The sequence below is a fragment of the Nyctereutes procyonoides genome, unplaced genomic scaffold (assembly GCF_905146905.1).
Source record: "Nyctereutes procyonoides isolate TBG_1078 unplaced genomic scaffold, NYPRO_anot_genome, whole genome shotgun sequence".
Classification (NCBI taxonomy): domain Eukaryota; kingdom Metazoa; phylum Chordata; class Mammalia; order Carnivora; family Canidae; genus Nyctereutes; species Nyctereutes procyonoides.
Window position 1 is genome coordinate 15,482,494 of NW_026575141.1, and position 17,343 is coordinate 15,499,836.

At 32.9% G+C, this 17,343-nt stretch overlaps 1 protein-coding gene across 3 annotated transcripts in view; it reads right to left on the reverse strand.

Moving 5' to 3' along the window:
• Positions 1–17,343, reverse strand: part of KRIT1 (KRIT1 ankyrin repeat containing) — a 39,030-nt gene that overhangs the window by 10,788 nt on the left and 10,899 nt on the right. For all 3 annotated transcript variants that reach the window (XM_055307501.1, XM_055307500.1, XM_055307498.1), the window contains exons 6-13: positions 16,432–16,675; positions 16,122–16,237; positions 15,750–15,893; positions 10,140–10,296; positions 9,368–9,475; positions 7,118–7,274; positions 6,212–6,363; positions 347–513 (exon numbers count right to left, since the gene is read on the reverse strand). In XM_055307501.1, the coding sequence (XP_055163476.1) occupies positions 347–513; positions 6,212–6,363; positions 7,118–7,274; positions 9,368–9,475; positions 10,140–10,296; positions 15,750–15,893; positions 16,122–16,237; positions 16,432–16,675 (1,245 nt within the window). The remainder of the gene's footprint in view (positions 1–346; positions 514–6,211; positions 6,364–7,117; positions 7,275–9,367; positions 9,476–10,139; positions 10,297–15,749; positions 15,894–16,121; positions 16,238–16,431; positions 16,676–17,343) is intronic.

The following is a 17,343-nucleotide window of genomic DNA, read 5'->3' on the forward strand; positions in this document are numbered from 1 at the left end:
AATAAGGCATATCAAGGGGTGCTTGGCTTGTTCAGTCAATAGAGCATGCAACTCTTGATTTCAGGATTATGGATTGGAGCCCCACATTGAATGTAGAGATTACTTAAAAAATAAAATCTTAAAAAAAAAAAAAAGGTACATCAAGCCATGGTCAAATATAAGAAAAGTAACTCTGGAGAGAGTATAACTTTAAGAATGCTTTACCACTGTTCTGATTTTTCCTTATTCCATGTCTGTATCCTTTAGTTCCAAACCAAAGTATATTACTTAATAACATTCTTAAACTTTCTTGGCTAAACAGAATCTTAAGCACACCACAAGACTACATGTTGTAGTAAATACTTACTTTAGGAAACCTTGCTTGTGTTTCTTACTTTCATAATTTCCATAAACTATTTGTAACAGTAGACTTGCCAATGTTATCAGTTTAGCATCAGGAGCTGTATAAAAGCCCTTCAATAAATTATATCTGGCTTCATCAAAGAGAATAAGAATAGCTAGTGGGTCTTCAATCTTAAAAGAAGAAGGTATAATTTGGTTATTGGGTTACAATTTCCTGTTACAAATATACAACTTGTCACTAATATGGAAAACCAAAAGCTATGTATTCGTATATAAATGAGCTGTTGTTGATTTAGAACAGAGATTGACAATTTTTTCATGTTTAGGGCCAGATAATAATATTTTAAGCTCTATGAGTCACAAAGTCTGTCTTATAATTACTCAACTCAACTACTGTAGCATAAAAGCAGCCACAGATAACCCAATAACAAAGAAGTGTGGTGGTGTTCTTTTTTTTTTTTTTTAAATTTTATTTATTTATGATAGGCACACAGTGAGAGAGAGAGGCAGAGACACAGGCAGAGGGAGAAGCAGGCTCCATGCACCGGGAGCCCGACGTGGGACTCGATCCCGGGTCTCCAGGATCACGCCCTGGGCCAAAGGCAGGCGCCAAACCGCTGCGCCACCCAGGGATCCCTGTGGTGGTGTTCTAATAACACTTTATATATGGATACTCAAATTTGAATTTCATAAAACTTTCACATGACATATTATCCTTTTGATTCTTTTTTATCCTTTTGATTTTTTTCCGACCATTTACAGCTTGCAGGGTATACAAAAAAACAGGTCAAATACAGCAATAGGCTACAGTTTGTTTGCCTATGATTTACAGTCTAATAAAAAATTATCATTATAGATATGGATAATTTCTGGCACAATTTTACCTAAATTATTTCTATTCCTCAAACATTATTCTACATGTTTCACATGATATAATAGTGAACCTCAAGGCAGATAAAAAGGAAGTGTGTTAATTCCTAGAAGAGTACATGTAGTTTTTAAAAACCTTATTTAAAAAATTTTTATTTTATTTGACTAAAAATACTTGGTACTTTGAAATAACACTAAAGGAGAACAGAAGACTTTTTTCTAAGTTTCAAAATCTTTATAAAGTTTCATTTTATCCAATAAGATTAACAAAGATTGAAAAAAGCTAGCCTACAGAATATACTTCTGCTCCAACTGGAAACAGAGTTTCTGAATGAATACTTAAAGTATTTCCAGGGCGCCTGGGTGGCTTAACTGGTTAAGCGTCTGTCTACAGCTCAGGTCATGATCCCGGAGTCCTGAGATCAAGACCCACATTGGGCTCCCTGCTCAGCAGGGAGTCTACTTCTCTCTCTTTCTCCCTACCCCTCCACTCAACTTGTGCTCTCTCACTCTCTCAAATAAATAAAATCTTTTTTTTTTTAAGATTTTATTTATTTATTAATGACAGACAGAAAGAGAGAGAGAGAGAGGGAGAGAGAGGCGCAGAGATACAGGCAGAGAGAGAAGCAGGCTCCATGCAGGGAGCCCAACATGGGACTCGATCCCGGGTATCCAGGAACAGGAACAGGCCCCAGGTCAAAGGCGGCGCTAAACTGCTGAGCCACCTGGGCCACCCTAAAATTTTTTTTTTTTTTAAAGATTTTACTTATTTATGATAGTCACACAGAGAGAGAGAGAGAGAGAGAGGCAGAGACACAGGCAGAGGGAGAAGCAGGCTCCACGCAGGGAGCCTGATGTGGGATTCGATCCTGGGTCTCCAGGATCACGCCCTGGGCCAAAGGCAGGCGCTAAACTGCTGCGCCACCCAGGGATCCCCTAAAATCTTTTTTTAAGAAAAGTATTTCCAAATATAATTCAAAGTGATCTCAATTCCTTATGGTAAAAGTTATTTTTGTCTTACTAAAATAATCTCATAATACTCTATATAATGCAAAGAAAAATAAAAGAGAATTTCATGGGAAAAAAAGATGAGAGGACTGTTCTAAATTAACAGACTTAATAGATAACAATCAAATAAAAGTAAGAACCTTGACTAGGTCCTACATATGGGAGCTATATAAGACCTTTATTTTTTTTAATTTTTATTTTTTAAAGACTTTATTTATTTATTCATGAGAGACACAGAGAAGAGAGGCAGAGACACAGGCAGAGGGAGAAGCAGGCTCCATGCAGGAAGCCTGATGTGGGACTTGATCCCAGGACCCTGGGATCACGCCCTGGGCCCAGGACAGGTGCTTAACCGCTGAGCCACCCAGGCATCCCACTATATAAGACTTTTAAACAATTGGGGGGAAATCTGAATATGAATCACATATTATTACAATCACATATTATTATAAAAAATATTAATTTTATTAGATTGAAATGGTATAGTATGTTGGTATGTCCTTTTTCTTATGTTAAAATATGTAGGGTTCAGTGCCAAAATGTCTGCAACTCACTTTTAAATGGTTCATAAAGAAAAAATAGAGAAGATGACGGTAATAGGGCAAAATACTAGCAATTAGTGAATTTAATTAATTTTATTACTTTTTCAACTTTCTAGGGTTTTTAATTTCTCAAAATCAACAGTGAATTTGGAGTTTGAGTAGGTAATTGTTATAAATGAGCATAGTCAACAACTATTCTTTTCTAATGAAATCAGGCCATTTTCATCCTATAGGAATGATGCAACCAATAAATGTAATTCTTACATTTTTCAGATGGTACAAAATGGAATTTCTTAATAACATAATGAAAGAACACAACTATTATATCAGATGATCATGATATTCTGATTTACCTTGAGGTACTTACTAAGCCTTGCTTGTTTTTCACTTGAGTTTACTTTATATTCTTTATATATTCTTTGTAATATAATTATGTAATTAATCATCCAAGTTTTATCATTATTGCTCTTTTTCTCTACCAATCAACTTTTAAAATGGTACTGAGGTGGAGAAAGAAGATAGACTAAGTATACTTAAATTACCTACAAATTTTATGGATACATTTTTTTAAACTGTGCTACAATACATAAAACAAAAAGTTAATATTTTAACCAGTTTTAAGCATATAATTCTGTGGCATTAATTACATTTACAGCGTTGTGCAAGCATCAGCACTACATAACTTTTTCATCTCCCAAAGAGAAACTGTTAACCTTAGCAATAACTCATTCTCTATCCCCAACACCTGTGTTGACAACTACTAATCTACTTTCTCTTTGTGAATTTCCCTATTCTAGATATTTAATATAAGTAGAATCATACAATACTCATCCTCCTATATCTGGTTTGGCTTATTTCACTTAGCATAATGTTTTCAAAGCTTATCCATATTATGGCATGTAACAACTTAATTCCTTTTTATGGCTGAATAATATTCCATTTTATATATAGCATGGACATCTTAATGATATTACATCTTTTATCCTAAATACAATGTCTCTCCAGTTACTTAGATCTCCTTTAATTTCTTTCAGTAATGTTTCATAGTTGAGTGTACAAGTCTTGCATGTCTCTTATTAAATTTACTCCTGAGTATTTTATTCTTTAAGATACTATCTTGATGACTTTCTTATTTTGTGTTTTGGGTTGTTCACTGATGTGTGTAGACAACAAACAACTGATTTTTGTATGTTAAGTCTGTACCTTGCAACATTCCTGAATCTACTTATTAGCTCCAATAGCTTTCTTGTGGATTGAGATTTCCTATATGTAGGATCATGTCATTTGCAAATAGTTTTACTTTTTCCTCTTTAATATGGATGCCTTTTCTTTCTTTTTGATTTTATTTTCATTTCTTTTTAAAGATTTTATATATACTGATTTGAGAAAGAAAGAGAGAGCACAAGCAGGGGGAGAAGCAGAGGGAAACAGAGAGAAGTAGACTCTCTGCTGAGCAGGGAGCAGATGCAGGGTTCGATCCCAGGCTTCTGGGATCATGACCTGAGCAGAAGGCAGACACTTAATTGACTGAGCCACCCAGGTGCCCCATTTTTCCTTTCCTTTTTTTTTTTTTTTTTTTTTTAAATCCAATCACTCTGGTTAGAACTTCTAGTATTATGTTAAATAGCAGTGCTGAAAGCTGGCTTATCTGGTTCCTGATCTCAGGAGGAAAGCTCTCAGCATTTCATCAAGTATGATGTTAGCTGTGAGTTTTTCATAACTGCCACTAATATTGAGGAAGTTTCCATCTATTCCTAATTGTAAGAGTTTTATCATGAAGGGGTATTGGATATTGTCAAATGTCTTTTTTGTGTCAACTGAGATGATCAATTGTGTTTTTTTCCTCTGTTCTTTTTTTTTTTTTTAAGATTTTATTTATTTTTTTGAGAAAGAAAGAGTGAGTGAGCATAAGTTGGGGGGAAGGACAGAGGGAGAAGCAGACTCTCCACTGAGCAGGGAGCTTGACATGGGGCTTGATCCCAGGACCCCAAGATCATGATCTGAGCTGAAGGCAGCCACTTCACTGATTGAACCACCCAGGTGCCCCTTCCTCTATTTATGAAATTCTAACATTTTTAAATGAATACTCTAGATCTTTGTTTTTGGTAAATTTTTTTTTTTTTAAGATTTTACTTATTTATTCATAAGAGACACACAGAGAGGCAGAAGGAGAAGCAGCCTTCCTGCTAGGAGCCTGATATTGGTGGGACTCAATCCTGCACCCCAGGATCACCTCCTCAAATAAAAACAGACGCTCAACCGCTGAGCCACACAGGTGTCCTGTTTTTGGTAAATTTCATAGAGATTTTTATGTAACTCCTGGTATATGTCACTGAAAGGATCAAATCTATCTTTGGTGTGATAATATAAAAGGGATGATATGAGTGATCATGTATAAAACATTTACCAAGTTTGTACACAGTCAACGAAATTTTTGTATACTAAAATTTGCTTAACCTTGTCTATTTAATATTCCCTTGGATACGAATCAGGAAATGCATTGTATATTTTTTCTTCATCAAAGTTATAAGACCTTGGAACTTTTTTTTTTTTCAATTTTAAAGCTATTACTATGTTTATAGATTCTCACCCTAGTTTAATTTGTAATATCTACCTTAAATTTCTTTGTTTATCGATTCATCCTTCACACAGCATTATCCCACCTCTCCTATAAAATTTACAGTAATTCAAATCCAAATGCACTTGTCTGGAACAAATCTTTTTATCAAATGTAAACTGTATTCTCATTTGTTACTCTCTGTAATTCTCCACTTGATTTGGAAATAGCTACTAACAAACTAAGATAGCTTTTTTTAACAACATTTTATTTACTTGAGAGGGGGCAGGGAGGAAGAGAGGCAGAGGGAGAAGTAGACACCTTCTGAGCAGGGAACTGATGTGGAACCCTGGGATCATGACCTGAGCCAAAGGCAGAAACTTAACAGACTGAACCACTCAGGTGCCCCAAGAATAGCTTTTTATGTTCTCTTTGCAAATATAATCTTCTCTGCTCAGAATGTATTTTCTGTTCTCCTCCCACACCAACCTAGCTCTTTGCTCCTTTGATATTTACACACTGGTTGTTAGCCCTTTATTAAATTTATCTTTGATAGTGTAGTACTTTCAAACTGTTCTAAAAAAATTTTTTTTTTTTTTTTTTTTTTTTTTTTTGTATAATCTGTCTCTCATATGGTTGCTAATTCTCTTTAGGATAGATTCTCTATTTCTTTTGTTTCTAAGACAATGGAGGTGGAAATAAAAAAACCAACTAGGGGCTTTGTAAGTAGACTAACTCAAGCTACCACTTACCCCAGGGATGTGAGGATTAAATAGAGAAACAGAAGTAAAACTTCCTCATACAGGAAGAGCAAAATTTGTTTCTAATGCCTACCACAGGAACTCAAGATTCTGTGCATTTACATGACTATAAATAAGATCTCCAAGCAAACCTTTTTTTCAACTTCCAAAGGAAGTCTCACATCTCTTCGTAGGAAAAGCTGTGGTGTTTCCCTTTGGGGATCCAAATTAGTCAATTCAGCAAGTATTTCTGGCCAGTCACGAACATGTTGCAGGGGTTTATGATAAGGCTTGAGCTGAAGGCCTGAAAAACATCTTTCCTTTTATAAATAATAATGTAAAAATAAATTATATCAACACACAGAAATTTATATTAAACGGTCTCTACTTTAGTGCTAATATACAAACAAATTAAATGTCTAAATTTAAATCAACCCTGACTTTATAACTAATAATATCACTACCCAATTTTAGGTTAAGAGAATATAAGAATTTTAAGAATTCCTAAAACAAGGAAAACATATCAAATGTATATAAGATCTTTAATTCCATTATAGACTTTATTTTATAATCAATAGAATCTAGTGTTTTAAAATATAATTAAACATTAAATAACCAATTGTGTAACCTCAATTAATTCCTTTATGTATTTGCAATACTTTGGTTGAAAGATAAATCTATAGTGGCATCAGGTTGATTTTAAATAAAAAGATTTGATGGAAAACTAATATAAAGAAAAAACATTTGCATTATTTCAGGTGAAATGAGCACTGACAATAAAGGCAAGTTGGATGAGCACTACATTTAATGGCATTCAATATCAATTTCCATTGCCAGAGAAGAAAAGTTTTAAAATGCTTTGAATGAAGTGGGGGATAAGGAGTCCCAGAAGCTTACCTGTTTCAGCAGTTGAAACACCAGTAATTTATATAAAAAAGAGGATCATTGTATCATTTCAAAATTTGAAAGTCAGTAAGAAACTGATGCTATACTTAAATTTACCAATCCACTCTCAAAAAGGAATAGATGTTTACACAACAGAGTAACAACTTTCTTACTGAGGTTTTCTGAACAGATCCAAATAGTGAAATATTGCTGTGTTTCTTGAGAGAGACGCATTCCTTCCATTATCTGCTGCACTGTGGTATTATTTCCATGCTTCAGTTCAACAGAACGATATGATCCATCCATTCTGTATATTCGAACTTTTTCATACTAGGACAAAGAATGATAATAAATTATGCAACCTAGTTAGATAAAGTTGTATATACCAGCCTCACAAAATGCTTCAATTTCAATTTCATATGTTTTATAATAGATTTCAAATATGAAAAATAACAGAAAACTGCTTCAAGTATCTGTTGGCACAGCTTAAAAAATTTTTATTTCCACTATTTATATTTTCCAATATGTTTTCCTCTGAATGTTTCATAGTCAAATAAGTTTGAGAAGCTAAGGCAAATGGCTCTTAAAATATATCCAACTTCAGATTCTTCTGGGAGATGTTTTAAAGCTATTGATGTACCTAGTAGGTATCATATGGGAGACAGAGTCTTGGTTATTGAATCTGATGTTAGTCAAGTATCTTGCAAGTCTAGTGGGCCACAAATTATACTCTACAAATGCATACTAGCAATATTCCTAAGAGGAAGCTGTGATGGAAGACGGTTATGGAACAATGGACCTTGAGCCAGTTGCTTTCCTCCTGTTCAGAAAATGTCAGAGTACTAATATTCTCAATACATTAAAAAAAAAATCCCTGTCACCTATTTTGTCCAGCCCTCACCCACATCCCCTCTAGCAAACACTACTTTGTTCTCTGTATTCAGGAGTCTGTTTTTTTGTTTGGTTTTTAGCTTCCACATATAAGTGAAATCATATGGCATTTGTCTTTCTGTCTGACTTATTCCATCCTGTTGTTGCAAATGACAAGATTTCATTCTTTTTTATGCTTGAGTAATATTCCATTGTATATATGAATACCACTTCTTTATCCATTGATCTGCTGATGTACACTTAGGTTGTCTTCGTATCTTGGCTACTATAAATAATGTTGCCATAAACATAGAAATACATGTATCTTTTTCACACTTGATCTTAGCCAAAAGGCTGAGAAGCAATTACATGTATCTTTTCAAATTAGTGCTTTCATTTTCTTTGTAAATACCCAGTACTAAAATTACTGGATTGTATGGTATCTCTACTTTTAATTTTGGGGGAAACCTCCATAGTGGTTGCACCAATTTACATTTCCACCAATCGTATACAAGGGTTCCATTTACTCCAGCACTTGTTATTTCTTATCTTTTTGAAACCAGCCATTCTGTCTGGTGTGAATGTATTCTCAATATATTGAGAAGTATGTATCTCAATATATTGTATTAACAATAAAAATGTATTCTCAATATATTGAGAAACCACATCTCATTATGGTTTCTCAATATTCTCAATACATTTTTATTGTTATTGGAAGGAACTCACTATATTCTCAATACATTTTTTCTATGAGAAGCCCCCAGGCAACTACCAGGTCAGTTCATTTTGGATAAAAGTAACTAATTCCTCTTATCTTATTCATTTAGAATATAAAAATTATACTAGGAATAATAATGTGTTCTTTACAATTAGAAAATAAATTGTAATGAAGTATAATATAAGGGTGCCTGTACTGTTTATCTATTCCTTTGACTTTGTCTTGTGCTCATGGAATAGTATTTGACAAAATCTGTTGAGTGATGGTGAATGTGTTCATATTCCTTAAAGGCAGAGTTCATATATTATTCTTTATCACTTGTCACTTTCACTCAAGGTGTTAAATTCACAGAGATACTCCATAAATACTTATTACCTACCTGATGGAAATGTCTGGAAAGGCTCAGAGATTATATCTGTTGATATCAAGTTTTAATAGTTTATCTGACTGGTTATAAATCCTTTTATCTGGTTTGTAAATTTTCACACAGTTTTTAAATTGATGACAGTTTTATTCTCACTATAACTTTTAGGCAAACTGGAGTCTTTCTAATTGTTAATTCTTCTCTATCTTAATGTTACTGCTGATTATTTCAGACAGTATTAAGTACTGAGATTATACTAGATTATACTAGAAATTAAGTTAACTTGAAGTGTTTTAAAGATTGATTATGCAATATTTGTTTTGCAAGAATAAAGGTCTGAATGTTAGAATGAACATGAGGTTTTCTAAAAGCAGTAAAGAAATCATCCATCCATTCCTCTTGCCACAGATACTCAAATTACTTATCAATTTAAGTAGTTGGCTTGGCTTGGTTTCTGAAGGTAATTCTTACTGGTTTGTTAATGGCTTCCTTCAACAGCTTTGCAGCTTCTTCCCAGTTATTTTGTTTGTTTTCTTCACAAATATTTAGAGGGGATCTTCCCTGTTGGTCTGTTATGTGCTAGAAATGTTGGAAAAAAGAAAAATACAAAGAAAAAAGTCATTACAAATATATGGTATTGTAAGTAAAAATGTCAAAGTTTCATAAAAAATGGATTTTTGTCAAGTATTAAATATTAACCACTCTTAGCATTTACTATACTTAAACATAAATTGGTAAGGATGAAAGACTCAAAGCACCAATCAATGTGATTACTGTTTTTTTTTTAAAGTTCTGATCATAAAATCCAATAAAGGTTTTGATTAAAGCAATTATTTTGCCCTTTACAAATACTTATTAATACCAATTCTGGAAAAAATGGGTAGAAAATCTTTTTCCTTTGTAAAGATATTTTTTGGGGCAATACAACACAAAAAGGTTAAATTTATGTATATGCAAGAGATGGATGATGGTGATGATTACACAACAATGTGAATGCAATTAATGTCTTTGAACTGTACATCTAGAAATAGTTAAAATGGCAAATTTTATGTGAGGTATATTTTATCATAATAAAAACAAGCACAAAAGCAAAGTTTATACAAATATTACTTAACTATGTAGAAGGTAAAACTTATTTTTTAGTTTGACTTCTCAAGTATACAATTGAACATTTTAGTGCCATTACTTGTTATTTATTGCTTGAACATTAAAAAAAAGAAAACAACCCTGGAAAATAACTTACTCTGTCAATTTCTGGATGGTTTAGGAGAATCTGTACTATTTCAGCATGTCCTCCTCCAGCAGCAAAATGCAGAGGAGAACTAAGCTGTCCATTTAAAAGGTTTGGATTGCACTTTCCTTTCTCTAACAAAATGCGAGTGGCCTCAACTTTTCCATACCTATTAAAAAAAAAAAAAATGAAACTTACCCAAAAAAGTCATCTGAAATGTTTTAAAAATTCAAATTTTTGATGACATCCCAAAGAAATCTAAGACTTTTTTTTTTTTTTTTTTTTTTTTAAGTAAGGCATTGATACAAATATTTTCAGTGCCTAGGAATTTCTTATGAATTCTTCGGGTTCAATTTAACTGTTTCTGTTTTTGATCAACTGAGAGAAAATATAATCTCAACTATAAGACAGAGCAAATGACAAAGAACAATCCCACGCAAAGTACAAAAATTATAAATTAGGAAGATAAAATTTTTAGTCAAAAATAGGTTCAGAATCAGAAACTTCATAATGCTTTTCACTTTGGCGTGATGTGATCTGCAAAACAGGCCCAAAGATAGAATTCAATATGTAGCTGCTATGTAAGTCAGTGTTGGGAGACACAAAGATGTAGAAGATACATGGTCTCTGCTATAATAAAGGCTTACAATGTAGTAAGAAAGGTAAAACACAGGATAAGTTACATTATGCTGTAAAATTTAAGTAACAGTTTAGGATAACAATAAATACATAGGCACTATATATTTGTCAAATTACTAATGCTTTTTAAAAAATGTCAAAAAAGACAGGACTTTAAGACTCCCTGAAATGTTTTGATAGAACAATTTGAACTAGATTTTAAGTAGGAAGGAACCAGAGAGATGTTGAAAAGAGGTAAAAATATTTTAGGTAGAGGGAAAAGGAGTACCAAAGGAGCCAAAAGAGTACTCATGTGTTGGACAGAGTTAAGTGCACTGTTTGGTCAGAACCAGTGACATAAGAGTCCGCAAACTGCAATCTTATGGTGGAAAAAGAATTCATTGTTTATAAACAAATGGGTGGGAGAGGGGAAAGGAAATTTGCTTTCAGATATGGTATATTTGAGGGCAAAATAACACATCTTTAGAAGATCTAATTTGCCCTCAACTTTCCTTTCTTCTCCTCTACACACCCTTCTGATACCCTGAACCTGCCACTAGTAGGCTACCCTTTTTTATTCATATGACTTCTTGCTCACGTTCTTTGCTATTTCTGAGATGTCCTTTTCCCCACACCTCATTTTGTTTAGGTTAAATTCTATTATTTCTCTGAAACAGTTTAAAATCTACCTCTTAAAAAATTAAAATAAAATAAAATCTACCTCTTCTATAGTTCCACTACAGGTAGCATTTTATTTTCGCTTCTTTTATGGGACTTATTTTATCTACTTTCACCCTTATATATATCTCTTCTCTAATGCCCTGGAAACTCCTTGAGGGTAGGTACACTGTCTCTGCATTTGCTAATCTGCCTTATAGACAATAAGAGAGTAAAAACTGTTCAGCAGGCATTTGAAAATGCAGGCTTGGTAATCAGGAGGAAGGCAAAGGCTTGGGATATCTGAGAATATAGCAAATTCATCTACCTGAAAAGAATTACTGTTAAAGCTAAGAGAATTTAGAGAAAAATGAGTATCTTAGAACAATGAAATGCATCTTGAACAATCTTTCAGGATAGGAAAAGATACTTCTAGCAGTTCAAGAAAGTAATAAAAAAATAATACAAATGTACATTCTGTATGCTTCAAGGTAATTTCTTATATAATTATTTCATATAATAACAACCTGTAAGGCATGCAGAAGTATTTTTATTACATAGTTAAGAAAAATGAAGCTTGAACAAGGTAAGTTGCTGAAGATCCCATAGTTACTAACCAGTGTTAGAATCCAGGTTTCTGAATCTTAATATAGCAGTTTCCATACTATAACATATGCTTAGGTCACAGAATGGAAGCCAGTATTTCAATAATAATGATAAGGTAACAATAACATCTTGCATTCATACTGACCTTCATTACAGCTCCATTATGCCCCTTTAACTCCAATTTGTTCTTAGAATGAAGGGGTGGTCAACAGTATTAATGCTGTAGAGCGGGTAAAGAGATTAAAAACTCAGAAAAGTTTAAGAAGGTTCATGAAGAGTGAAAAAGAGACAACAGTGAGTGTGGCCCACTCACCTTTAAAGTTGGGCTGTGAAAGGAAGGAAAGAAACAGGATAGTGGCCAGAAAAGGCAGCAGAGTAAATTAATGTTCAAGAGGAAGAGAAAAGAAAGTACAGAGAGGGAATTTATGGTAAATAAGGGTTTTTACTTGTATACCCCATGATACAGGAGATGAGAATAAAAATGACAGAGAAGAAGGACATTTCCAATAGCTTCAATTTTCTTTGAAAATAGGGGATAAAACTTATCTGATGAGAGTAGAGAAAGGAAGTAGTGGGAGTTTAAGTGCTTAAGAATAGAAAGGTTCCGAACAGCTCATAGGGGAGAACTAAAAAAGGCTGACAGGATGAATGAGACAAAGAGGATAGACAGCTAAGCTACAGTGAAGATGGTACAATCTAAAGGGAGTCAAATCATCACAGCTAAAACATTCTCTAGCAATAATGTGAAGCCTAAAAGTAGGATCAGAGAGAGAAGATACTGATTTGAGAAAGGTCAGAGATTATGTGATGTCAGTGAAACATTTACTGAGTGGCTGATAAGTTACCCACATGGGGAGAAAGCCAACTTAAATAGTTTTGAAAGATGGTGATTTTAGTTAAGAAGAGTTTTCAGGTATGTGGCCACCAATATGAGAATTTTAAATCTTGGAGAAGATTTAAATCTTGTAGAATCTTTAAATCTTGGAGAAATCTTAGGAGTAGTCCTCAAAGAGTGATCTGGGAAGCCTTGAGAATCCCTGAAATCTTTTCAGGGTTTACTCTAGATCAAACATATTTTCATAATAATATTGAGATGTTACTTATCCTTTAATTTGTTTGACTGTAAGTGTACAGTGTGGGATTTTCTAGAAGCCACGTGATATATGATATTGCAACAAATTAAAGACAGAATCAGATATGAGAGTTTTTCTATTTTCTCAGCTATTTTCTATTAATCTAGAAAATAAAGAGATCTGCAAGAATGTAAAATAATGCTATTCTCATTAATTTTTATTTTGAAAAATATGGTATTTTTCATAAGATTGTTATTTATATTAATATGTTTATTTCTTTAAGTGAATTAATACTTAAAATATTTTGGGGGTATAACTTCTAATATGCTAAATGATATTAGGTATAATTTGCATAAAATTCTTTGGGATCCTGTAACTTTTAAGAGTGAAAAGGCAGTCCTGATACCAAAAAGTCTGAGAACCACCAACCTAATAAAAACTCTCACTTTAAAGGTAAGAAAACAGACCAAGAGGGGTAAAACATCTTGTTTAAGTTTATAGTTTCCAAATCTCTTAATAAGATGGCCTAATATTCCCCTCCTTGATCCTTATACCAATTAGTGAATAAAAATACATTTCCAAGAAAAAGTAACTTATTAAATGGTTAAATCAGTCTTCATTCAAATTCACATTAATCAAATGATCCATCTGATTAAAAGTATTTGCAAGGTGACCCGTATTACTCTGGTACATTAAACTTAGTTATTTCCAACTGACAAAATTAATATTGTCAAAAAAACTCTTTTCCTTGGTATACTGTAGTAATAAGATTTTCCAATTAAAAATACTATGGATTGGGGTACCTGGGTGGTTCAGTTGGTTAAGCATCCATCTGCCTTTGGCTCAGGTCATGATCTCGGGGTTCTGGGATCAAGCCCCAAGTCAGGCTTCCTACTAAGCTGGAAGCCTGCTTTTCTCTCTGCCTCTCTGTCCTGCTGTTCTTTCTTGCTATATATCTCTCTCTCAAATAAATAAAATTAAAAAAAATACTATGGACTAATTAAGTTCAGATTTAGACATCAAAATCTTTAAATTTTTACAGTATTTTAATAATAACAGCCAACATTTATTGAGTGCTTATTATGTGCTAGGTACCCTCAAAGCATTTATTTGCATTTTCTCCTTTAATTTTAAGAAATGTACTACTATTAAAAGTCCATCTTGTAGATAAAACACAGGTTCTTAGGGATATTAGGTAACTTGCCAAAGGTCATACTTTTAGGAAATAGAAGTTATTAGGACTGAAAACTGAGTACATTTAAAAGAACATTAAATATTATCTATACTTCTGTTTTTATGTACTATTATCTATACTTCTGTTTTTATGTACTATGTACTTAAAAATACTACCATTCTTAAAAAAATAAATATTACCATTATTTTATTAGAAAAGAAAACCCATGGCACAAAAAAAAGGACAATATTAATCAAATACAAATTTGGGATTCCTAAACTAAAATTCTCTGCCTCTGTCTTTCCCAATTCACGGTGTACTTTTTGTTTAGCTACAGGTAAGGTATGTGATTTCTTTCAGTACTCCTGTTGCTACCAATATTTACTAGTAATCTGAAGAAACAGCTATAAATTCAGTTTAAAAAGATTTAGGGTAACTCCAAATATGAGTAGAAAATTTCATGTAATGGGAAAACAAGAACACATTTACAGAATGAAGGAGCCTATTTTTAAGGAAACAGCATATTTTTAAGGGAGAAGAGGTGTATTAAAAGCAACTATATTTAGCTACAGGATCACAAATTTTGGAATCAGTGAAATCAAAAGAATTTTGAGCTGGAAAGAACTCTAGCAATGATCTAAGTAATGCCTCTACATATGAATAAATAAACTGAGATACATAAAAGTGAAGTATCTTGCTAAATGTTGCTCAACTAAGAAGTAGAGGACATTTAACAAGCAGGGAATGATATTGGCACTTCTTAAACTAGCCAAGGAAATTCACTTTAAACAATAAGTCAAAAGCAATTTTCCCATAAGAAATAATGGTAAATAACTTCACTACATCCTTTCCAAAGGATAAACCATAGCTAATAATAACTGCTTTGAACAAAAGTGTAAGAACTTAGCTGAGGGGAAGAGTTGCTATAATGTGGGAAGAGTAGGAGAGCAAAAGCTACTAGGGCAACTCACTAGGGCAACAGCTAACCCCAATCTTATTTATGAGCCAATCCCTCTCATCTTAAAAAAACAGTAATAACAAAGAAATGGCATGATTTAATGAAGGATTCTGGGAGTTTTTTGATGCCACAGCTTCCCAAAGAACTAAATGGATACTTTTCTAACATGATTAATGTCCATCATAAGTAGTTACCTCATGTAAATTTTATAGTAAGGGTTAAACAAACTTAACATGACTCCAATACAGAACAACAGAAATTACAAGGGTAAATAAGGGACCTAGTGCTGTATAATGACACTGTATAATGACACAGGATGACCTAGTAATGTCTAAAATACCAATGATACCTTTCCCATGGGGCATATATTCTGAACATTAGTACATATATACACTAATCAAAGATTTATATAGAAAGTTCATAAGGCAAAATGTGGTAGAGAAAAAGTGGCTGGAATGACGATAGCTCTGAAAAGAGGCACTAACATTTGTAACTAAGAATTCATTCCTTCTAAGAAAAAAAAGTAATCCATTTACCAGCATGCATAATGAATAGGCGCCCAGTGGTCACTATCTAATTGGTTGACTGAAAATCTTTCATTGAGAAGACGGTTTAGTAATTCTGAATCTCCTTCACAGGCACTTCGATGGAGAGGAAAGTCATCTACCCACTGTCGTTCCCTAATCATTAAAAACAGATACATTTTTTTTAAAAAAAGTACTGTTGAAATACAAATTGTTTCAAAACAAACATGTCTATGAAAGCCATATATCACTTAGCAGCTGCAAACTAAATCTTTTATGCAATGATTACATTGCATACTAGTTGTATATTATCATTTTAAACAATATTTTAACATTATAATGCAAGTTTTAAAAAAGCAATGTGAAGTAAAACCAAAACAGTACTTGTCTTCTGTGACACTGCTCATGCTTCTCTGCCATTTCTCCTGTTTGGGAATTTGGATTTTTGAGTAGTCTGGAGCTCCGAGACCAAAGTATGGATTTATTACCACTTTATCTACCTAAAAAGGAAAAATAGAAAAAACAAGAACCCCTTAAGAGCGTTAGACTCTTGACGTTAATAGATATAAATACAACTACTGTAGATGTCATCTTAATGTTTATAATTAGTAATGGGTACGTTTATTTTAGAAAAAAATTATATTGGAGATAAGATGTCTTTTGAAATCAGAGCCAAAATTCATTCAACTCTTACCCGGTTTGTATATTGAAGATCTGATCCAAACAAAGGGTTGTAAATACAAGTATCTGCTTTCTCTAGGGCTAACATTTTACTCTTTATTTCTAGTGCACTGTAGCCCATATGTAGTGAGTTCTCTGTCTGACCTGATTCAGTAGCATATGCAGGGTTTATGACATTAGTTTTTATCCGCTCAAGAGGAGAAGGTCGGAATAAAGCTGGAATAAAGTGAGATTGTGCATGACGTTCATCTAACCACCTGGCAAAGTAGAAAGAAGAGGTCACAGAAGTATTAGTTCAAAAATGAAGATGAAAAAAGTAGAGTATCCAACTCTGATATGTGATACATTCTAATATTACATTCAGATTTTTAATTTTTTAACTAGTGTTCGTTAAGTACTTCATTTACTATTAATAGAAGTTTTGTTAATAGACAGCAAATTATTTTCAAAAATGTATATACCATAATAACAATAACCCCCCTTCTAAAGTACCATGAAGTACTTTTAAAATTTGAACCACTGAGATGGAGGTGACATTAGCTCTGTAGTTATAGAAGGACAAAGATATGATGGATTAAACAATTTGTTCACTGCTAAGAGTAACTCAATACTAAATCTATCAGAACAACTTAAGCCATTTGACCCAGCATTGGGGAAAACAGAAAGAGAACTTAATCACTCACTTATTTAACTATTTTTAAAGACATAATTAGTTCTACTGAATTACCGCAGTAAATAAAGTATGGAAATAAGGGAACTAGTACAAAGTAGTAGGGAAAATAAAGGCAGTTGTAATGCAATTTGAAAAAAAAAACAAAAACAAAAACAAAAACAAAATACTAAATGTAGTTTTATAACAAGGAATCTTAATTTTTAATCCAGGGCAGTCTTTGTCATTTTTGAAAAAAAAAAAAAAAAAGAGCTT